The sequence below is a fragment of the Enhydra lutris genome, unplaced genomic scaffold (assembly GCF_002288905.1).
Source record: "Enhydra lutris kenyoni isolate GAN:26980312 unplaced genomic scaffold, ASM228890v2 scaffoldscaffold5, whole genome shotgun sequence".
NCBI classification, from domain to species: domain Eukaryota; kingdom Metazoa; phylum Chordata; class Mammalia; order Carnivora; family Mustelidae; genus Enhydra; species Enhydra lutris.
In genome coordinates, this window is record NW_019154089.1 from 41623233 (window position 1) to 41646918 (window position 23686).

Here is a 23686-nt window from a genome sequence, read left to right on the forward strand (position 1 = left end):
GTGAAAAACTTACAGATATGCTCTGCCATTGATCCATTTTTTGTACAGTTTTGAGTTTGGCACATCAAAACTCAAATATGCAGTTTTAATATAGAATCAATGCAATATATACAGATCTCATTTTCACTTTCTCAAGTGCTCACCACTTCTTCAAAAGTCACTTCTTCAGAGAAGTCTTACTTGGTCACTCTTCCTCAAATTCTCTGCACCCTTTACCTGCATGAGGTTTCTCTGCAGCGTCTGTCACTACTCCCATCATGGTGTGTATTTTGTTTGTATGGCATTGGAATGCACCACAAAAATATAGGCTTCATGAAGGCAAGAACGTTTCACTTTGCTCATTGCCATATAGGCAGCACATAGAGCAGTGCGTGGCAAATAATAAGCACTAGATAAATATTTGAGTGAGTTAATGAATAAGTGAGTAAGGAAGTGAACACACACATGATTTATTCAGAATCTGTCATTCAGATTCAGAACCTTAGAGTTATCCTTGATTTTTTACTATCTCAAAGCTCTACTCTATATTCTGTTGTGTGAGGGTAAGGCTAAGCCAATGTGATAAATGGGGCCAGTAATAATTCAGTGGCTTAAAGAAGGTAAACATTTGTTTCTCAATTAGAGTTTAGGCTGAATGCTTTAGGGGAGTGGGCAGCTGCATTCCCCAAAGTTATTTAGAACATTAGTTATTTCCACCATGTTGTTCCACCATACCCATAGGGCGCTTTCATCATCTGCCCAATTAAAGTTGGAGTTTCATAGGTTCCAGCTAGTGGGAAGGAAAAAGAGAACATAAAGGAAGCACATCCCCAAGGCTAGAATAACCTACATTATTTCTGCCTAGATTCCATCAGCAAGGATGAAGTCACGGGCACCCACCCTCCAACCTGTAAGGGAACCAGGGCTATGTGGCCGATCTATGTGTTTATGAAGAAATGAAAAACAAATGTTGACGGGCAGCTGCCAGTCTCCTCCACATCAGTCAACTTCTCAGAATATCTCTCAAACCAATGTTTTCCTTCTCTCCTCATGCTGCCTATAGAAAAGTCCATCCCTTGCCTGAAATTGCTATGATCCTGACTTGCTCTTTTCCTAAACCTCAGTCTTTCCTATCACAAGCCTATCTCATTCCAAAAACTAAATGACTCCTCCAAATTATAACTATTTTTAATTCCTTGTCTCAGAATGCTGTGGTTAGCAATTCCTACCTATGCCAAGTCTGAATTATTTGTTATGTTTTCGGTCCTCCTCCTCCTCCTCCTCCTCCTCCTCCTCCTCCTCCTCCACAGCTTCACAAGGATAAAAGGTAAAAAGATAAAGGAGTCCAGCACATATTACATACACAGTGCACATTCATAGGTCTGTCTTTAATAAAGTTTCTTTTAGAAATAAGACTTAAATTTTCAGTTATATAACATCACTATATATATATATATATATATATATATATATATATATATATATAAAATTTTTTGTTGTTGTTCTTCAAGGTCCAGAGTATAAATGACTTTCAGATTAGTAGTTGATGACGAAACTTAAAAGTCACAAAATGAAACTGTGACCCAGACTTGGCTTAAAAACAAATCTGTATCACTACAGTATTAATATAAGCAATAAAATTCCCTCAAACAACAGTTTCTCTATAAGCCTTCTTTTTAAGGCAGAAGTTTTTTAAGGCTGTTTTTTAGGCAGAAGTACTCACTGCGTGTTCTGAAGACCTCTGAAGGGGTGTCCCTGAAACTTTTTCAGCAGGTCTAGGAGGTCAAAACTCTTTTCATAATAATACTGAAAAATTATTTACCTTTTTTACTTTCATTCTCTCACAAGTGGATATGGAGTTTTCCAGAGGCTGCATGATGTGTGTTATGGCCAAAGACTGAATAATGAAGCAGATATGAGAATTAAGCTCTCCTCTATAAAGCCAGATACTTCAAAGATTTGCAAAATTAGAAAATTGGAAAAATTGCCCACTCTTCTCACTAAATTTTTTGTTTTGTGATCTATACTTATTTTTCATTAAAAAGTTATTTATGAAAAGAAAAAGTTATTTATGGTAACACGTTATTTTAGATGAATAATAAATATTGCAAAGTCCTCATTTTTAACTTATCATACAGCAAATATTAATAGATATAACTCAGAGAAACAAAAGCTTTTTGAGATCCTCCATAATTTTGAAGAGTGTGAAGGGGTCCTGAAGTCAAAATTTTGAGAGTCACAGCTTTCAGGAGATAAATTACAGTTTTTTTAATTTATTGTATCCACCCATGTCACCATGCAGCATCCCCCCTCAATTCCTGGAAGTAAGGAGAGTGGGCATCACTGAAGATGTCAATAAAATAGTTTCCATTCTCTGATCTAACGTAGTCCCCATTGAAGTCATCAGGGACAGAGTATTGCTTCTTTGATGTTCTGCTCTTAAACATATGAAGGAAAGAAGAAGGAATTGAGAACTGTGCTGAGAAACAGGTACAGAGGTTATTAGGAAAATGGGCTCTGTGGACTCTCATGCATAGCTAATGACTGTAAAGGGCTTTCCAGATAGAAAAGTGTCATGCCACGGCAGAAACAACCAATATGCATCTTCTTCTCTAGGAGAAACTGCCTCCTTTCTTGATATTCCTTATTAAGAAGATTTAAAATATTCTTAGTCTGTATAGTGGTTCTGGAAGATTTCAACTTGAATAACTAAAACAACATTCGTGATGAATAATATTCGTCATTTATATTCTTGGACCATCACTCAATTCTGTAATGTTACAGATTCTATTCTGTTGCTAGACACTTAGCTTTGCCCTAGAGAAAACTCTACACTGCGGCCAAAGGCTGCCATAATACACATTATAAATGCATACCTTTATCCACAAGAATGATTTCATACAGTCCATCACTACAAAATGAAAACAAATAAACAAAGCATCACTCAAATTTCAGTAAGTAATTCAATGGAAACAACTTCCTATATGTTGAGTAAGCAGTATATAACCAGCTTTGGTCCCAGGTCTCAGTGGTAGGGAAGCTACTGGATTTGCCTGAAGGAGTATTTCTGAACTATTAGTTAAGTAGGGGTTACTCCAAAAATTCTAAAGGCGGTGGTTTGGGGCGGGGGGGTGGGGTGTTCAGGCCTTTTAAAAAAAATAATACATTTATTTTTAAAGTCAATTCTAATTCAGCCACTTCATATGCTCATTTGCACCTGCAAGACTAACCTTATCTGGGCTTAGATGGGAAGGAAACTACTTTTTAGGTCATTTTAGCGTTAGCATACTTACTATAAAGACATTGCTGGGTGAAATATCTCCAAGCCCTATTTTGCACATGACACATAAAGACATTTTCCATTAACATTAATGAGACCTATGAATCCATTGATGGTATAATAGAACTAAAAGGTAAGGTTTTATTGGTGATACACCATCTTTCATCCAAGTGTTTAACTTCTCATAAAATAGGCAGAAATTTGGCCATGCATAAAATGCAAGAGTGACTACTGTCTCTGAAGTTGTAAAGACTTCAAGGATACATTATAGTTTTAAAAATATGAAATGTGCTATGATACAAATACAGAATTCTAAGTGGTAATCTCTAAAGTATTTCCATGTATTAATTTAGAAAGTGAATGATTTCAGAATTTACTAAGCATTTTCATTCTCCAGAAACTGGTAATCTATATATTCCATATTTGATCATTTTAGACATCAGCATTCATTGTTAGTGAAAGCAATTATTGCATTTTACAAATAAAGTCACCTGTCTTGTTTTGTGAATTAAATCTTAAATGTATTTGGGTTGACAGGTTATTTTAATTTCAAGTATTTCTTTTTGAGAATTGATATCCCAAGACAAAAATTTCTGACTACTGATATAAAATGGTAAATAACTAGCAGGTATATTTTGTGAATTTGAAGTGAGATTTTTCACTATTTGGTCCATAAGTATTCTTCCCTTTATTGCTTAAAATATACTGTTTCAAAGTATATATGCTTTTTTTCCACAAATCTGTCTCAGTTTTTTCTGTTTCCTGCTAGTACTCTCCCAAAATCAAATACACTTTTTCGTTTTGCTAAAGCTATTTTTAAAGTAAACCTCCTGTACATACTGAAAAACAAATTAATATTTGTTCTAATAAGTAATAATTGAATTTTTAAGACAAAAAGTGTTTTTACCTAGTTGTGAGCATTTTTTTAATGAAGGAAAAGAAGACTTATTTAAAACTAATTAAGAATATAGGTAGTTTATCAAAATGACTGCAGTATAGAACCTGCATAAGTAACATTTTGCCAATCATACCTTTACTGTGCACTGAACAGCTAGTTTACTGTTCAAGTATTTTAGGACTATGAGCAAATAGATACAACATTTTGAAGAAATATTAATTAAAAAGCTACTAGGAAAAAGTAAAATCCTTCATAGCCCTTAAAAGTTAATTCCCACCATATTTTACTTTATCATATTCAGTGGCCTGTCTAGTATTATCTCCATATACCTGCTAAGTATAACAAGTTTCAACCAACACATTGTATTTGTGACAGGTCAAAATAAACAGCAACCCTTACCCATGAGAACAAGACAAGTCAGTGCCTAAGTACAGTTAAGAATTATTTTCTGGAGAAAGACTATTTTTTCCATCTCCTTACTGAAATTCGTCAATTTCATGAAACTTGGGTTTTGTCTTGCTTTGTCTTTTTTCATCTAACACACAGTTGTGATGCTGAGACCTGACAGGGAAAAGCATGATATGGATTTGTGGTGCCTCCAAACTTGGGAGATGATGGTGTTTGTATTACCACCACATTAAGCACATAACCAAATCACTCTCACTCACATCTATGGTTAGTTTTCAAACAGAGGCAATATTATTTATTCCATGCCAGTGACACACACAGACACAGAATGTTGCTTGCAAACTACAAGAATAGTGAATAACATGATGTAACTAGAAACTCCCTCCTTTCTGAAACAAGAGAAAAATCCCATAGGGATGGACCAAAATTATAATAAATTTAACCTCAATTAATCTGAAATGCGAACCACAAATTCTTGATTATAAATCCCCAAGCTTGGCTATTTGTCTTTGTTAAAAAGGGCACTGCGAGCAAACCCTGTCCCAATGATTCCCTTGCCTCCAAGTGGATGGCAGTACCAGCTTCTCGGTGGTAAAAGCCAGCTGGAGGATCAAGGAAGACCCATGGTTTGCCCAATGAAGCAGTCACGAAAACACTGGAGTCACGTCTCTTCTTTGTGCTCTTGGGAAAAGGAAGGGTGCTCCGCCGCCGCTCAGGGACACCCTGTCCAAGATGGTGACGCATCTTTCTCGGTACATTGAGAGGTGCGGGGAGCAGCTTATTACTGAACTAAATGTTTTTATTGATCGCCCTTGAGTCAGAGCTCACTGACCCCGCAAACCATAAATGGCTATAGCGCAGAACTGTCATTTCCAGGCAGCAAGAAGAGATACCGGATTAGTCCAAGACACCTCGCCCTAGGCTTTCTCCACAGTCCCTCCACCCACTCCGCCTCCGGGGTTCAGAGTAAAGAAAAGGGAAGCAGCGTTCCCCCAACCCCCAACCAGAGGCCCTCTCTGGGGGCCTGGGTAGAAGGAAAGGAGGCAGGACAGAGTTGCCGAAAGCGCCCTCCCTCGCGGTGCGGGACCGGACTGCCCGGCACTGGTGCACACCCCCACCCAGAGTCGGTGGCCAGAACGCGAAGAGGCCGGGGCGCGGGTCCAAGAAAACAAATGACTGTTTTGCAGCATTCCCATTAAACAATAAAGCGAGCTGTAAAGCTTCAGGTGCTGTGTTTGTTGTGCCGTCTGTGCTGAGCGTTGGCTCCGGCAAGGGTGAGCGGAGCGCACTGGGCCGGGGGAGCGCCTCTTCGTCTGATTCCAGGGAAAGATAAGGAGCCGCCGAGCCACCAGCTCTGTCTAGACTCACGACCTCACAAGTCAAGCGCCTTGTTTGGATTAGCCCTCCAGATCTGCCAACCTGATCAACTCCTGAAAGAGAAGGGCCCAGCAACACCCTTTTTTCCTCTCACGGACCAAGATTGTCCCTTCTTGAAGGGATCAAGGGCTGACTTGCCTGCAGGAGTCGCGGGGCTGGTTAGACCAGTGTCGGTCCCCGCTTCGTTGCGCCCACCCACCCACGGGAAACGCACCGGAGGGAATAACCACAAGGAAGATCGGCAAAAATAAGTAGTCATCTCAATCAAATCCACAAATAACAGCACCCTGAAATAAACAGGAACCTTCAATCAATGGAATGGAAAGAGGACCCCAGACAAGGAGAGGGCTAAGTACAATCTCCCACAGGACTGTCTTAAAGTGTCTTTCCCCCAACTGGCGAAAAGCAATCTTATCCCACAACTTTTTCTCCAAATCTAGGCTTTCTCTTTTAGAGGGGTGTGGGGGAAGAGAAGGTTTTCTTTTTAGAACGATTTGCTTATCATTGCCGAGCGCTTTTCCAAAGGATGATTAGGCAGAAAGATTTGGGAAAAAAAAAATTTTTTTTTAAATAAAAAGAGTCAAGTAGTTTTAAGTGCGGCTCTGGGGAGAGACTGGCTTCTCCAAGACACAGAAACTGGCTTCTCAGAGCTAACAGCTTAAGCGCCATAAAAATTAAAGGATGTGATGGTAACAATGCTCACAGCAAACACTCAGCAGCGGTCCCTCACGCCCCTCCCCCTCCTTCTCTCCCTGTGAACCAACTTCTCTGTCTACACTTCAGAAGTCTCCGGGAGGTGTGGAGAGATCCTCCATCACGACTTGGGACATTGTAAGCTGTGAAGTTTATGTTTGTGGCGCCTGGGCTCAAACAGCCATTCAGTGGCTTGCTCAGTTATCAAGAAAACAACAATCAGAAAAGATCAGTAAACAGAATCACTGCCAGCGCCCTGAATTAACTACTTGCATTTTAGTTTAAAAACATTGACCCACACTGTACAAGTGAATTGTTTTTATTTTAAATAGTTAACGAGAATTCAAGATTTGGGGCCATTTTTTTTAAAGTAATACTTTAAAAAAAAAGTAACACTTTTTAAATAAAGGTGCACACACACAAAAATCCTTTGCCCTTTTCTCTAGGCACTTCCAAAGAAAATCTGACTTGCCTTGTTGTGACTAATCTTTAATTGTTGATTAGCGGAAAGGAAGTAAATAGTCCTTAATGAATACAACTCAAGCATAATTTGGATTATAAATCTCCCCTACAAAAATTGGCTAAACTTGACAAATAAGAAAATAAGTACTTTCTGCTTAGTTTACTAGTACTAGGGATGGGATTAAAAACCCAAACTGATTGAGTTCTATCCAAATTTAGCTCTTCTGGCGGTTTGAACAGAGTTTTTAACATTTTCCTTCTTCTTCTTCCTTTTTTTTTTTTAAAGAAAATGGAAAAGGCTAAATAAATCCACATGGATTTGCAAGTTATTTCAATGAAAACGATCTTATGGCTTAAAGATTCAAGGTGGTAGGGAAATGCCAAGTACTTCTAGGTACCTTAAAAGCACGTTGTCTTTTAGCTAGTAGTCAAAGGGCTGAGATAGACCAAAAAAGAGGTCAATGCAATGAGTTTAACAGGCTTATTAGGGTGAATAGCAGCAGAGCATTACAAAGTCATCCATTTAATCTTGAATTTAAAAAAAAAAAAACCAAGTTGTGAATTGGTAAGTGGGTACACACACCCACGAAGTATGTCAAAAAACCAGAAATGTTATTTCAACGAAGAAAAAAGTCTCTTCAAATATGATTCTAACTTAAGAAAGACGTTTTTTTAATGGTAAGGAAAACCAGGCCCATGTAATGAAAAGGAAAGAGAGAGAGTAGACTGAAATAGAAGATGTTATTGCTCTGAAACAATGGGGGGTAGGGGGATCCTGAGTATAGATATGGATTCCCTGATTTAAGGAGAGCATCCTGGATGTTTTTAGTTGCATTAAGTTTTAGCTTGCAGAAGCTGGAGGAAATGAGTCATAATGTCCAGAAGGAAGAATTCAGAGTAATAAGGAGAGGGAGGATCAAAGATAATAGCAAACAGGAGGAATTTCATTAGAAGAGCACAGCTCAAAGCTAGGTCTCCAGAGGTGTGCAAGGGAAAGGAGAGTATGTGCAAGAGATGGTTTGCAAACAAGGAGACATTTCAGATACACATTTTAGAGCACATGCTGAGGAGTCCAGAGGGGAACACACCTTTCATATGACTAATACAAGAACTGGAATGCTATCCACCCATCAATCCATTCTCAGCCATCAGGCAACAAATATCTTGAATCTAGCAAGTGAAACCAAATCGTTCATCACTCCCCTCCCAAATTACTGTACTTAAATTCAAGCTGTGGACCTCAGAAAATCTGACATCTATATATGTAAAACATCACGTCCTTCCCCATTCCCCACCCCCCTAACCTTAGGAATAAACGTTAGGATGAGAAAGCATCACAAAGATGTGTGCCTAACTTAAGTCCCTCCATTGCATTCAAACCCTAAATAAATTTTTCCCATCTAACCTCTGTAGAGTCCACCAGAGGCTATGGCTGGGGAAGGGCATTTAATGTTTTCCAAACCAGGACTTGGGCAATAAGTAACTTTGCAGACACCAATATTCGCCTTGGACCTGCCATCTTTGCGCTTAATCAGTTAGCCACCCCAGGTATGATGGGGAGAAAAAGGAAAACTGAAAAGGCAGGCAAATAGAAATAGTGAACAGAAACGTAAAAGAGCCAAGTCCGATGGGAGACATTAGAGAGAGATGGGAGACAGGAGAGGGGAGAGATAGAGACAGACAGAGTGAGAGAGCGAGCGAGCAAGAGAGATCTTTCCAGTAGAAGATCTGTGTTAGATAAGACGTAACTCCTGTTTTTCTCAACAGAAGACCACAAGCCATTATTACCGCCGGCCAAATTATTACCCCTCTGTGAAGAATTAGACACAACAATCAAAGTAATCAACGGGCATGTCTAATGCACTGTAACATTTTCAATGCAAAGTTTGTTTTCTCTCTGCCCCCACGTTAGAGCCTGTAATTAACCCGTTATGTAGAACGATGCCAAACAAAAGGCTAATTGAGGCTCGTTTCCCGACTTGCGGCAGGTTTGGAGAGGGTGAAAGCAACTGAAGAGCCCCGGAGCCGCGGGGCTCCCCCGGTCTCCAGCCGGGCCTCCGCTCTGCCCCCCGTCAGGGGTCCGAAGGGGCACGAGCCACAGGACACACGATTAGGGTACGTTAGCTCTCGTATTCATTAAGAATTGTCAGAGACCTAAACTGGCATGACACTGGAGCGTACAAATGAACCCAGTTTCTAAAGAGTCAAAGTGTCATCCCGGGGTGGAGAAAGTGGAGGCGACAGTGTGAAGCCTCAAATCCTAAGTCTGCACCCGCAAACGAAGAAGCGCCAAGAAGCCTGATTTCGGGCAGGGCCCTTTATCTATCCTCGGATTCTAGCTCTCAGGAACTACTGCTAAATGCAGGGGCGGGGAGTGGGAGGGGGGAGTGTTAGAAAGCAAGTCCCCATTAGTCCAAACGCGGAGGGGGGCCTGCGGAGCACTCCACCCGGCCCCATCCCATAAAAGGCTCTTTCCCCAAGGAGCCTCCACCGGCTTCTCAGCCCTAGCTCGAGATACTTCCAAGGTTTGGGGAATTAGAGTTGGGGGAGAAAAAGGGAAGGGGAGGGGGCTGGAAACAAGTTGGGGGTGGGGAAGAGAGACAAGAAAAGACACACGCTGACCGGTCTGGGAATTGCTGAGAAAACGCTCTCCCCTCTAGGCCTGCTCTTCCTGCGCAAATAAAGCAGCATTTCTCAATCGGCTGACAGCAGCCACTGGTAAATAATGGTCATACCTCACTGACTAGGCAGAAAGGCTCTCTTTTAGCAAGAGCTTATACTTGAAATATAGGTCATTTCAACAATCCTAAGCAGGAGACTTTGGCATAAAGCACTTACTCCCAGAAAATAAAATAGTGACTCGAAATAAAAACCCATTTTAAGCAGGACCCTCTTCCTACTTGGGTGGGGTGGACAGGGCAAGAAAAGAGACAGGAGGAAGGAGAGGTAGGGAGCAGAACAGGGAATAGCATCTTATTTTAAAAACAAAACAAAAAACAAAACAAAACAGTAACATCACCGCTGAGAACCAAAGGGTTCCATCCACTTTTGATTCAACTATTAAAATACAAACTGGCAAATTCAACCTTAACTATTTGTAATTAAATATCACACCTCCTGTATGTCAGTTTACCCATTCACATGCAGTCCTTAATTTCAGACATTTTAATGGCTTACTTGTAAACATATAAAAGAGGGACCCTGGGTCATTGCATTTATTTATCTATGCCAAACGTTTATTAGTGAAATAGTCCTGAAGATATAATTCTACATATGGCGCTTTGATTTCACATAATATTTTAAGAAAAAAGACAAAACACATAGAATTAGACATATAATTCAAAGACCACGGTATAACCTTTATCTTTTTTTTTACTTCAGCAAACAAAAAATAATGTCAAATGACATGAAAAGTGGCAAGTCTTTTGACAATAAATAATAAATTACTTTATAATTTTTGCAATGCAAGAGCAAACAAAAAAAAAAGTTTCCTTTTTTTTTTTCCTCTTTATTTCCAGAGAGAGAAAACAGTCATTTTAACCAATAACTATACACATCTTTGGGGGAAAAGTTCGTGGACAGACACAAGTCAAACACAATCCCGAGACGCTTGTGGCAAAATAGAGGTAACCTTGTTGCAATGCTTTATACGTTGGTTTTTAAATTTGAATTCAAAAACCTTTAAAGTCGCTTCAGACTTCTTGATAGAGGATGGATCTCAAAAAAAAAAAAAAAAAGAAGAAGAAGAAGAAGAAGAAGAAGAGGAAAAAGGAGGAGGAAGAGGGGGAGGGGCAAAAGTAAAAAAGAAACCAGCTACAGGACATGCTAAGAGACCCAGGATTTCAATTAACCCCTCATTAAAGTCAACTAAAAACATCACAAACCAACGCAGCTCCACCTTCCTGAAAGGACTCTTTCAGCCAAGGAGGCCAGTTTCTCTTCCTGCTCATTTGCTGGAGCTCCTGTTTGGCAAGGCAATGACCAATATAGAAACAGCACCATTCAGAATAGGATGGACTAGAAAATCTCTATTTCTGCTTTTCTCTAGATGTGCAGTGAAATGAAAATGCTTTTTTTGAGATCCTTGAATATAAATCCTCTACGTTTTAAAAACGTCTTTTTTTTTTTCAGTACTCCTAAGGTCATTGGATAGCGTATGATGGGTTTGGGTTTTGTTTGTTGTTTAATTCTAGTAAAATCCCATGATTGTCTTCACAGTGTTGCTACCATATCACCTTGTCATTAAAACAGACTTCGTGCATTTCATGGAGCATTCATTTCTCGATTCAGTTTTCATTGACTGGGTCATTAAATACTTTTGTTTTGGAGTTCAACATTATACTTTCCCACTTTCTCCAACGGGGGGGAAAAAAATACATCTGAATGAATGTTCCTCATGCCTCAATTGGACTGGCTACCATGCTGTTAGGTGTATCTGGGAGCTGAGAGGACATCGACGCCACTTCACTGCCAGTGGAATTAGAGCCCGGTCCTCCTTCTGAAAAATTCACCTGTGTAGAAGGTTGAGAAATGAATAAAGGAGGCTGCGATTGTATTCTTTAAAGGATTATAAACACGCCATATGTGCATCCATATGTGCGAGGGTTTGCATGTGTAGATGGATATACAGATAAAGATATCTACATATGACTGAAGAAAAGAACTTGAGAAGAAATCCTCTCGCTTTCCCATCTTTCAAGAGATCTCTGTTTTATCTGAAACTGAATTCCCAACATTGTGTTGCATTAAATTATTTAAGAACAAATGTGTTTCCCACTGTAAAATGGCATCGCAACTCTACCATGCATGCTCGAAATAAAATTATCCTGCTGGCTACATGCTGCCCTGGGAGCAGGCGAGTTCTCAGTCTCTACGCATCAAAGCCTCTCTTCTCTAGTTGGAAAATCCATAACACACGCTCAGATCGCTCAGATCGTGTGACAGGAGATTCAGAGAAAGCTCCACAGAACAATGATTAACTCCTCAGAGGGTTCACAGCGTGGGCTTTCTTCCTTGTTGTTTGTTGGTCCTGCTGTCTTTTGGCCTTCCTCTGTCTTTCTCTTTCTCTCTCTCTTTAAATCAGGCTCTTCCTTCCGAGAGGAGACCCATATATTATAACGTCATCGCATTATAAATATCTGGCTCCTTCTTTTAAACCGAAAGTATTGTGTTGCTGTTGGAAACCTCCTTCTCCACTCTGCCCCCACACCCTCCTCCTGCCTTGGCTTCCCTCCCACTGCTCTCATCTAACACTAAAGTTTTAGAAGGTACAAACACTTGGCTGCCCTGAGCCCTCCTCTTACTTGCCTTCTATGATCCAGGTTTTGCTCAAATAACTTATAAGATTAACCTCACTTTAAAATAAGTTCTTTCTCCTAATTCCAGAGTCTACCTTCCTTTTTATCCTATTAAATTTTCCCATGGTGAGGTCAAGGGGCTTCTCAAATTTGCCCAGCCTCTAGACTGGTCTACTTACAAATGTAAACCCCAGGCCAAGTCCTTGTAACTACTGCCCCTGGCCCGTTACCTAACTGTTGCCACAGAGAAAGAAAATGTTCTCCGGGTAAATGTGAGGGTAAAAAGTTAACCTCAACTGAAGTTTTATTTTAGAAGAAAGGAACACGTTTTTAGAATAGATCTTGTTTTATAGAAAAAGATTCCACAGGACTGTTGACCACTTAAGAAAAAAAAAATATGTGTACATATGCCATATCACAAAGTACCTGTATTTAATAATCTTATTTATCTTGACCTTTAAGCCTTTTGTAGGCATACGGTGAGTTAATTTTTTCTTCTTTGGGTCTGTAAAACATATTAATGCTAAAACAGGTTTTCATGTGCTCTCCGATTGGCAGAACTCATGTTCCTTTGGCCAGACATGGCCCACAGTATGTGACTGTATATAACATCTGAACTCATACACTTCAAATGTTAAAGTAGGCCTACGTTGTAGATGAAGTTGGTCCCAGAAAAGGATAATAATAATGAAAGGTATCCATCATGTTTTTAAATAACTGAACTCTCTATTGATACATGTGAAAATTGTACTCAGACAGATGCCTGCTCCCCATTGATAAGAACACTGATTATGTCTTACAACATCGGTTATTAACATGAACAGCTTGATTTTGGTCTTTAAATACACCATTCTCTAGGAGCTGAGAGGGAATAAATTTACTCATTGCTGATCAAAATGACAAGGTGATCTCTAAAGTCCTTTCAAGCTCTAAAAGTCTAAGATGTATGATTCTGCAACCCCATCCACCTTTCCATGCATGTTTAGGTACTTAGATACCTTGGAGGTTATCCCTCAAAGAAGACCAGTTGATAGAAAATTCAACCTGTATGGTCAAATTATGAACTCACAGAAAAAACTCACAAGAAGTTTGTTTCCCTTCAGCACTTGCCTCATCTACACCAAACCTCCTTCATCTCTCTTCAACCCTGGAGTCAGGGAGGCACCCTCTCCCCCTTGAATCTTTCATGGTGTGACAGTTAAGCCAGAATCTTCTTTTTGCTAGAGATTCAGCCTCCTCACTCTGAGAGCTGACACTTACCAGTTGCTGAAAAGCAGGCTGATCTATGTCACTCTGCAAGGCGAAGTCACTCAGTACTTTCCAAGGCGGCTGGTAACTTTGCACTTCCACCGGGTTTGCCTGTAAGCCACCATCGTGTCTCTCTGGACTGGCAGCCACCATGGGAGTTCCTGTCATCCCCTGGATATTCTGTGAATAGGCCCCCCCAATCCCAACATGTTAATGACCGAACTCCCTCCCTCCATTGTCTGCACAGGCTAAGCAAATACGCCCTGGCATTATCTTATCTATATAGTGGCCATTATTGACTCAGTTAATCTGCTGCATGTATGGATACTAGCCGGAGTTCAGTTTTGTTTTATTATATGGTTTTTCTGCTTCTGTGGGTGGGACTCGTCGGTCTGCTTGGACCTTATTAAACTAAATTCTATTCTGACTTTCTCCTTTCCGTTTATGTTCACAGCTAGCTCATCCCAGCTCCTCCCATCTGCCTCCACGGACTATGGCATCACAGCGGTAGAAAGCTGCAGCCTCTAAACACGGTGGGTTTTCTGGGCAGTTTCAGTTACACTTTCTCCAGGCACTTCTCTTCACAGAGCCAACCCCCACCCCAAGCATTTGGGTCTGGCCGCTATTGTGTGCTATTACACACTCACCAACTTGAAAAGTGCCCCGGCCCAGGCTTGGCTGGCCTGCCAAGTTGAATGACAGCGGGGGTTTTATGGCATTTAAAAATAGGGCTAAAGTGGTAAAAAGAAAAAAAAAAAAGAACCTCTTTAGTTTAACGCAACCAGAAATCCTGTGGAGTGGGTGTTGCCATGGATCTATGGAGCCCTGGGCTTGACCTAGAGCAGAGGGTGCCCTGTCGTCATAGGTCGCCCTGGTGGACCTCACTTGTCTGAAGGTGCTAAGGCAGGCCTTGCCCAGAGTCAAGGGGCACACCCAGGAGGTCAATGGCCAGGGTGACCCACCCACCGACCCCTGAATTAGATGGGGAGCCAAGGAGGAGTCTCTCACTCTGGTGCTTGAGGAACTGACAACCTGAATGTTGGCAAAACAGGACCAGAACTTATTCTGGTCCCGGGGTGGGGTGGGGGCAAGGTTGAAGGGCATAAGCCCACCTACGTGGGCTGGGGGTGGAGGTTCAGGGCTCAGCAGCCGCCCTTGCCAGTTGCTTCTCCCTTGGGCATGGGTAGAGGCAGTAAGGGGCTCCCAGCTTTTGCCCCAGAGCAGGACGGAACCCACGTGCAGGCCAACCTGGGCAGCCCCTTGCACCTTAAGCGTAGCCCTGCTCCCCGCCCAGGTCCCGCACCCCCAAGGGCCACTCACAGTTTTGTCGTTGGGCTGCTGCTGCTGGAGCTGCTTCATCATGATGCTCCGCTTCTTGTCCTTGCACCGCTTGTTCTGAAACCAGACCCGGATCACGCGGGGGCTGAGGCCCGTCATCTCCACCAGTTGCTCCTTCATGAGTGCGTCTGGCCGGGGGTTAGCGGCATAGCAGGTCCGCAAGGTGTGGAGCTGCTTCTCGTTCAGCACAGTCCGAACGCGGGTGGTCTTCTCGGGCTGTTTGTGGACGTGGGGCCGCAGGGCTGGCTGCCGGGCGGAGATGGGCTCAGCTGCAAGGCAAGGGGCGCGGTGAGCGCGGGCCAGGCATCTCTCGCCCTCCCGTGCTGCTCCCGGTCAATGGCCAGTGCTTTGCAGCCTCACGGCAGAGGTAACAACCAGGGAAGCAAACGGGAGAATAATACCTGGCTCTCTAATCTGAGAGGCCAATGCTGAGTAATTCAGGCCCAGAACGCTGCCTCCAACCCTGCTCTTGTCAACACAGCCTTAGCAAAGGGGCTCAGGTCTCAGGTCTCAGGGGCAGCATCATTCAGCATTGTTTCTCCTCCATCCTTGCCTGTCCTCATACCCAGACTGGGCCTAGGTTACACGAGTACCCACCACCTCCAGACTCTTGGACAACAGGCACAGATAGTACAAGGGGAAATGGAGAACACCCCAATGTCAGCCAGAGACACTATACCAGCCAGGAGGTCTCTAATGCAAAGATCAAAGAGAATTATGCCAGAAAGCCTTGAACTTCAGTCCGGAGAGGGCAACTGTGTCAAGGGGCTAAAGAAATTTAGTATTTTGGCCATAACCTCAGTCCTTGATTTTCTTACTACCTAAATCTACCTGGCTGTTCCTGAGATGGGCTGACCCCATGCAAAAGAAAACTGAAACTGTTGAGCTGCCTGGGCTCTAGATAAATGATAGCTGGGAAGTGTTCTGTCTCCTGACTTCTTCCCAATATTTCCACCTCTTCTGTGTTTCCCCACAAGCAGAGCACAGGTTGCATAGAACAGAAATTGCCACTTTGGCTTTGCCCCTGTGCAAGCTAGCCATATATCCTCCAGAACAGAAGTCTTACAGCCTCTGAAAAAGTAGAGTGGACAGATCTGTTTCCTCACCACCAGTGTTTAGTAAAAATTAATACTTCAAAAATGCACCAGGTAGATCTATTCCTGAGGAGTAGATCTAGTCCTCAGGGGAAGTAAGGTTTGGAAACATTGTCTGCCTTCTCATGCAGCTCCTCTTCCTGGCCAGCCTTGTCCTGTTTCTACTCTCCTTCTTGGGGAAAGGGCTCTCTGAAATGTATGGTACAAATCCTGCACCTTCCAGGACCCCTAGGGTCAGGTCAAAACCTACTGGGTCCATTTAGTGTTACAGCGACAGGCCTGAAGATGAAATTCTCACCAAATCACATGGAACGAATGGTTGAAAGAGGCAGGCTCCCTTTAAAAGGCAATTACTGCAGATTAGCTTGTTGACAGTTTTAAATTACAGCTCTGTGCAATGGCGGGCAGTTATTAAGACTGTATCTTTTCACATCCATTCTTTCACAAAAGGATAAAAATAAACTTTAAAAATGTTTTAGAGTGTGGGGCAGTTGCAAGGAAAGAGGATTTCAAAGGCTAAATGACTTAGGACCACCTAAGTTTCCTTCACTGGGTTAAAGGAGGAAGCTCTGGGGGTCCAGAGCTCCACCCCTTTAATTAGGCAGCGGCAGGAAGAATACCTGGCCGGGAGCTGAAGCCCATTTTCGGTAAGCCGCGGTTTGGAGGCCAAGGTGAGCTGGAAGTACTGTTTGGATGTGTACATACGTGTATGCACAAGTGATGTACATTCATGTGTACCCATATTTATACATGCAGAGGAGCAGATGTGCTGGGGAGGGGGGTCTGGGGAGACACTGAATCGTGCACGAAAGAGCAAAGTACGGCGCAAACTGCTCCCAGAACACTTATTTTAACTGCTGGCAGCGGCCCCAGCGACTGCCCTGTGGCTACCGAGGTGGCCGCGGTGACCCGCGCACTGGGTGCGCCCTGGCCTAGCCTAGCACCAGCCTCCCCGGGCCGGCCTCCCTCCGGGCAAGGAGTACCTGCCATTTGCAGCGGCCGCGCCGGGTGCAGAGGGCTGAGTGGGTCTCCGGCCCCCAGGCTGGCCCTCTCCACCACGTCGTGGTCCGCGCGGCAGAAGAGCCCGTCCTCCCGAAGCGCGAACTCGTCCCCAGGGATGAGCTGGCGGCTGCAGGCCACGCAGCGGAAACACTCGATGTGGTACACCTTGGAGCGGGCGCGCATCACGAAGTCGTTCTTGCTGAAGCCGATGCTGCACTTGGCGCATTTGATTCCGTACAACCTGCGCGCCGCCGGGCAGGAACCGGGGGGAAAACACAGAAAGGGGTTCAGAGGGGATCACTTAAAGCCGGCGCTGCCCCCGCCCAAGATTGCCGAGGACCCAGGGCCACACTGCCCTGGGACATTGAAGTCAGCGTTAGCCGACTGGCTGGGAATGGGAGGAAAGAAATCATTAAGTTTCTCTCTCTTCTCCCTTTCTTTTACCCTCTCCCATTTTTGTTTTTCTTTCCTATGAACCTCTGTGTCACCAACTGTAGCTCTTACTTCAGAACACCCCCAAAGTAAAAATGTTTGACGTGCTGGAAACCTGGACCTCTGTTCTAGCCCAGTCCCGGGGTTACCCTTGCAGATCTTGGCAGAAAGGAGTGAGGGGGGACTCTGGTAGTCATTGGCCCCACACTTTTGCCTTCTTATCCCCCAATTTCTGCTGCTAGAAATGTCTCTAAAACTGCTACAAAAAGTCCTTCCAAGAGAAAGAGAGGTGAGGGGAGAAGATTGTCCCTCCACTCATTTGTAAAAATACACAGATGCGCAAGCAGAGTAACAAAATGAAACCTCCGAGGGTTTCCAGATCCCCTTCTGCACAATAAGATGTTGCAGTTTTTCCCCAACTACAGATTTTTTCTCGGGCAACAGTGTTAACAGAAAGTTTCCTCTCCATTCTTCCTTTATCATCTTTAAAATCTGCTCCTGCTCCCTCAATTTTTTTCAAGCTGTTCAAGCATCTAACTCTATTTCAGTGTGCTTGAGAACCATGACCAGCCAGAAGAATGAAAAGACCCACTTCTAAGGTCCTCCTCACTCCTGACCTTTCCTTACCAAGGGACAATCCTTGTAGGTTCCACCTAGGTGGCACTGCCCTGACCCCCCTCCTCTCCATGTATCAGTAATAACAGAAGTAGGAGCTTTCCTACAGAGAATGGACCAGAGGAAAAGATCCACACAAAATGGGAGGAGGGCACCTCACTCCCCCAAGGAAAGCAGGGTGTTCAGACCTAAATAATGTCTCTGTTCTGCTTTTACAACTATAGGAGTTCGAAGGGGGACACACAAACACACACACATACACACACACATAGGCACAAAACTGAGAGAGAAAGAGAGAGAGAGAGAGGGAGAAGGGTAAAAGGCGAAAGCGATTGGCTCCTTCTACAAATGTGTACATGAAATTGGCTACATGAAGGTCCGTATGCAATTGAGGAAAACGCTATCTCCGCAGGAGGAAAGATAGTCCTAGAGGTGCAAAGTGAGCGCTCCCTCTCCAGAATACGGAGTTCACACACTCATCAAGTAAACAATGAAAACGGCTCATTTGTCAGAGGTTAGAAGGTAGATTCAAAAGTTTTTCCTCCCTCCGCCTACTTTTTGTGAGATCTTCCATTTCATAGGAGGACTTTACCTTGCCTGTGACCAAACAATTTGGAAAATCCCTCCCCCTTCCTCCAGTTCCCCACTTCCCCTCTTTCCTCCCACTCTCCTTTCCTTCCCACCCCCACCCCACAAAGTATTAATAAACCCTTACACACACTGTTCAGCTTTACCTATCAAGACTATACTCTCTATTTCATGATTTTACAGTAAGAAAAAGTGCCGGACTGAATAGGTAAAAATTGTGACCACATTCTTAACTCTTGACTACACTTCTCAGCTCCAGAAAATGTATAACTTACAAAAGCTAATTACTTGTTAATAGCCACTAAAGAAATTTTAAAAATATATAATATTTTGATACCATTTAATATAATAGTGAAGGTGTTATCTCTTCTGTTTGTTATTAAAACAATAAAATTTTCTTTAGGAATTCTACTGGCTTCCTAAGGCAGAAAATGAAATTTCTGACATATGTATATACACAGGTCAGAGAAAACTTGAGATTTGTGAAGCATGAAGTTTAGACACAAAATAAGCTGAAAGGAAAAAAAAAAAAAAACCCTCAAAGTCCCCTATGTGGTTTTAGTCTTGTCAATATGGGCAATTCGCTCATTTTATCAGTTACCAGATTTTAATGTGAGAAAGGAAGCTGTTCAATTATCTAAATATACCAATTGTTCATAGACAGATGATGGGCAATTCGATCTGCTCTAATTCATCAGCTCAGATAAGATAAGAAAGAAAAGATAGTCAGATGTCACCAAAGGGTTAATATTTAAAAAGATTAAATTTCCAGTCTTTTTGCAGGGAATATTGGGTTGGTTTTGAAATTTTCCAAGAAAGGACTCTTACCCTAAAAATAAATGGGGCAATATTTCTATTTGCACTTTCAAAGTGCACTTCTAAACATCCTTAGGTCAAACTTTTATTTTGCCTATTGCACTGACATCTCCACAAAATTTGTAAGTTACTAATAAAACACTGAACTATAAAAATAAATGAATAGGGAAAAACACTGCACGATACAATAAAACCAACCTTTACAAAAGAAAGTTTAGAAAGCCCAAGTTATCCATCTTTGAATTTCTGCTTGTTTTGGAAGAGGAAGGATGAAAGAAGAAAATAATTTCAGCATCACAAATTTCAAGAGCAATTAAACAAGCTTCAACACCACACAATTTATGAAAACCACTACTGAGTTTGTGGGGGGATGCCCCCTAAAAAGTGAGATAAACAGAATAATTTATGTAACATACTTAAAGGGTAACTTTTGCACACTAGACTCCCACTAAGGCATACTTCGCAAAAAGACAAAGCCACATCTAATAATAAGAAAAGAGTAGAGAGAGACACGGAAATCTCACAAAATTAAGGAAACAATGTAAATGGCGTACCTGATATAATCTCTTTTACAGTAGGTTTTCCCATCTCTAACAAAGCACGTACAGCTCTCGTCCAAATACTGATTACACTCCGCACATTTCAAACATGCCGCATGCCATTCCAAATCCGGAGAAACCCTCAGAATATACTGATCGTGAATTTGATTGCCGCAACCAACACATAGGGAAATCAGACGTTTTTCTGAAATGAAAATAAATACATGATTGACTAACCGTTTACTTCCTACAGAGATAAACACACTTTTAGTGTCGTTCTCTTATAGGGCGTACTCTGGGAGTCCCCCCCCCCCTTTCTTTCTTCTTCTTCTTTTTTTTTTTGTTTTTGTTTTTGTTTTTGTTTTTGTTTTTTTGTTTTAAGAGTATTGCACTTTGGGATGGTAATTGAAGTGTGCCATCAAAACCCTGACTCATTTTAAAAAGGAGGTGGAATATATGTAAAACGCATTTTTGAATAGTCTACATTTTTAAGTCTAGCACGCAATCAAACCCGTTCATTTTGTATTTCTTTTTCCTCCCTCCTCCCTCTTTGCCGTAATCATTGGGAAAGATTATGGATAAGTCAAAGAAAAGGTTTTGACTAGAAGGGTTAAGTAAACGCTGATATTTTCCATGAAGCAGGCTGTTAAATAGCACATAGGACTGGATATTGTTAGTAAGAGCAGACATCAATACAGTTGTCACTCGTTCTCTTTTGCAAGTCTAATGCTAATTCACATCTCCGGGTATTGTGTGTACAGGCAGACCTTTGCAACAGAATAACCTTCTCGGAGAGCTCAAGATTCCCAAGGAGGAAATCACCTCTTAGCCCCAGAAGGCTATGGTTTTGGAGGGCACACCGGCGAACTCAAAACACCAGGTACGACCAGTTTCCCGAAGATGAGAACCGACAGCAAGCATGCAGGCGTGGCGGCCACGAGAAAAAGCCACCTTTTCTCTCTCTCCAGGCAATGACTCCAACTCTAAAGAGCCCTTGGCACCCGTGCCTGAGAGAGACCCCCGCACAAGAACAGCACACCGAGCCCCACAAGGTAAAAGAGCCTCTTACTTTTTGGTGGATCTCCCATGTCTCCCATATCTGTAAGAGGGAGTAATGTCCACAGTGAAATGGTGGTTGTACAGTTGGTGAACAGCCCACAGAGAGGATGCTGGAGCTGTGGCTAAGTGGGAAATAGTGGCCCCTGGGGTTGCCAAGGCTGAGAGAGCCGCTGCCCGGCTGCGCCGCGCCCTCGCGGATCTGAGAGTCCAATTTAAGCCGGCGGAGCTGGCGGAGCAGAGGCGCTGCGGCGGCGGCAGACTCGGCGCGGCTCCGGCACCTCTCTTCCTTATCTCTTACTCAAACTTCTCAGCTCCAACTCAGCTCCATCGCCATTGGTCTGACGCAGCGCGCGGGGACGTCAGGCGAGCGCCGCGCCCATTGGCTGCGGGGCGCGCGGCGCAGCTGTTCTGATTATCATATTTCAGCCTCGCCGCCGCCGTGCGCCACTGACCGCTCGGCGAGCCCGCGGGAGAGGATTAGGGCTCCCGAGGCAACTTGCTCCGGGCTGAGGCCGCTCTTTCCCGGAGCTCGGGCAGCCCGGCAGCTCTGGCTTTTGGCCTTCCTCTTCTTCCCCTTCTCGTCCTCCTGCCCCCTCCCTTGCTCCTTGCCGGCCGTGCCGTCTGCGCCCTCGCCTCCCGTCGCGCTGCTCCTCCGCCCTGCGCTCCTGGGGTCCCCGCAATCCGGCTGGCCGTGCTGCGCGCGGGGCACTTTTCTGCCGCCGGTGGCGAGTGGCTGGTGGGTAGGTCTTCCTGATGACGAGGTCCTTCTAGGGTTCTTGGAAAAGGGGCGACTTAGAACAGGCCTTTTGGCTCGGTTTGGTCTCGCGCTTTAGCGCTCAGCTCCGGGCCTGGCCGGGCTTGGCTGCCGGGGAGGGGGAGTTCCCGAGCTGGCCGCGCCTGGCGCGCCGGGAGCTGCCTAGGGGAAGAAGAACCGGGAATGGGATGAATAAACCCACAGGAATAGTTCTCTATTGCTACCCCCACTATCCCGTTACCACCACCTCTCAAAAAAGGGTGGGGTGGGAGGAAAAGAGCGCTTCTTGCCTTAGCGGAGAATCAGGTTGGGAAGACGCAGGTAAAACCAGGTGGGCTCCGCGGACCACTCTCTCCTAACAGTCCTTGAGGTCTGCTTTTGCAGTTCAGCCCTAGAATTTAGAAGCGCAGTAACCCAAAGCCAAAGACTGAAATATCTTGCGGTAGTGGAAAGTTTCTAAAGCGATTATGTATATCCTGTCCCGTTCCTCTGTATGCTGGTCTCCTGTCCTTTGTTTTTAAGCAAACATGTGCAATTGCTGGCGGTGTTTCGGCAATTAAAAGGACAGCTCTCCATGTCTCTAGAGAATTAAAAAAAAAAAAAATGTGTTAGTCTAAGGGAGTACGTAGGCAGGGATCTAATACCGAAAGGCAGTGACATACCTGTTTCACTTCACCGGTGTGGTTAATCTGATCATTTTCTCTCGGGAAACAACCTGGAAAGAGAAGAACGTTGGCTCCAACTCGTGGTTAACCTTTTTCAATAATTTCTGACATGTTCCCGTCACCTTTTACAGCCTCCCGAAAACAGATACAGGAAAGGCCACGAAGAACACCCACACGTCTCCCTCCCAAAGCTTCTAAATAGCTAATCTTTATCTAAAGTGACTGCCAGTTTTTTCTTAAAAGGTCCACAAACCCAAGCAGCAGAAGGCTTAATTTCGGTGTCTTGCTGCCGCGAGAAAACCCAGTTGTGTTAGGAAACTCCTTTCTTTGTACTTTTCGCTAGATCTAACCCTTGATAAGAGCGATAAGCTCTCAGCTAGCCGCAGTGGCTGGGTTTGCGTGGATATGCTTTTCCAGAGCGGGGAAAAAAAAAAAAAAAAAAAAAAAAAAAAAAGGCTAAGATATTTGAGTTTTCTCCTGATCTAGCAGGGCTTTACCGAGAACACGTTATCTGTTTTGTTTTGTTTTCTCTCAAGGAAGAGTCTTAGCTGGATCTCATGCCTCTATTTTTATTATATCTCTCTGTGTGTGAAACTGAAAATTGGAATAGATATAGGTTGATAAATTTATCCAATTTTTTTGCTTAAAAATCTGTTTCGTTTAAAGTTTCTAGTCTCCAGTATTATATGCAGGGAGCCTTTTGTCATGCTGCTGTTGCAAAGCTGATGCTGGTAATCAAAAAGCAAAGCAAGTCTTTCTGGTATAAGGGCATGTTTCCCTTACAGATAACCAAGTTGACTCTAGTTACAAAAAAAAAAGAAAAAAGATACTACTATAATGCCAGAAAGTAAATAGAGGATCTTAACCAATCAAATTCCATTATGCCACCTTTATAACATGGAATTAAACAGAAGCTGCCAAAAGCCTGATGACATATTTGAGATCCACCAAGCGCCCTCACTATCCATTCTGCTTCAAACCAGTCACCCAGTGTGGTATTTAAACTTCCTAAACTAATAACCTATTCCAAAGAATTATTGCTGCTGATGGTAGCAATTCCAAAAGAAAAGCTGGCATGTGGCTTGGAGGAAAACCTTTACTCATGCGGAAGATACTCCCTGTTAAGGGGAGAAAGTTGAAGG

General features: G+C 43.2%; 1 protein-coding gene across 1 annotated transcript; it reads right to left on the reverse strand.

Moving 5' to 3' along the window:
* Nucleotides 1-11491: 11491 nt before the first annotated feature.
* On the reverse strand, nt 11492-21163 carry LOC111141283 (ISL LIM homeobox 1). The gene is made up of 6 exons (XM_022493734.1): nt 21136-21163; nt 20082-20271; nt 17058-17317; nt 14963-15249; nt 13655-13822; nt 11492-11608 (listed from the first exon to the last, which is right to left on the reverse strand). Exons 1-6 carry the CDS (start codon nt 21161-21163, stop codon nt 11492-11494), a joined length of 1050 nt encoding a protein of 349 aa, XP_022349442.1.
* Nucleotides 21164-23686: the final 2523 nt, after the last annotated feature.

Bases quoted from the DNA above. Each gene is read 5' to 3' on its own strand.
- LOC111141283 (XM_022493734.1), bottom strand. From the start codon at position 21,163: ATGGGAGACATGGGAGATCCACCAAAAA. The intron at 20,272-21,135 runs GTAAGAGGCTCT...TTTTCATTTCAG, and splicing joins CATGGGAGATCCACCAAAAA to AAAAACGTCTGATTTCCCTA. The intron at 11,609-13,654 runs GTAAGTGTCAGC...CCTTCTACACAG, and splicing joins AGCCTGCTTTTCAGCAACTG to GTGAATTTTTCAGAAGGAGG.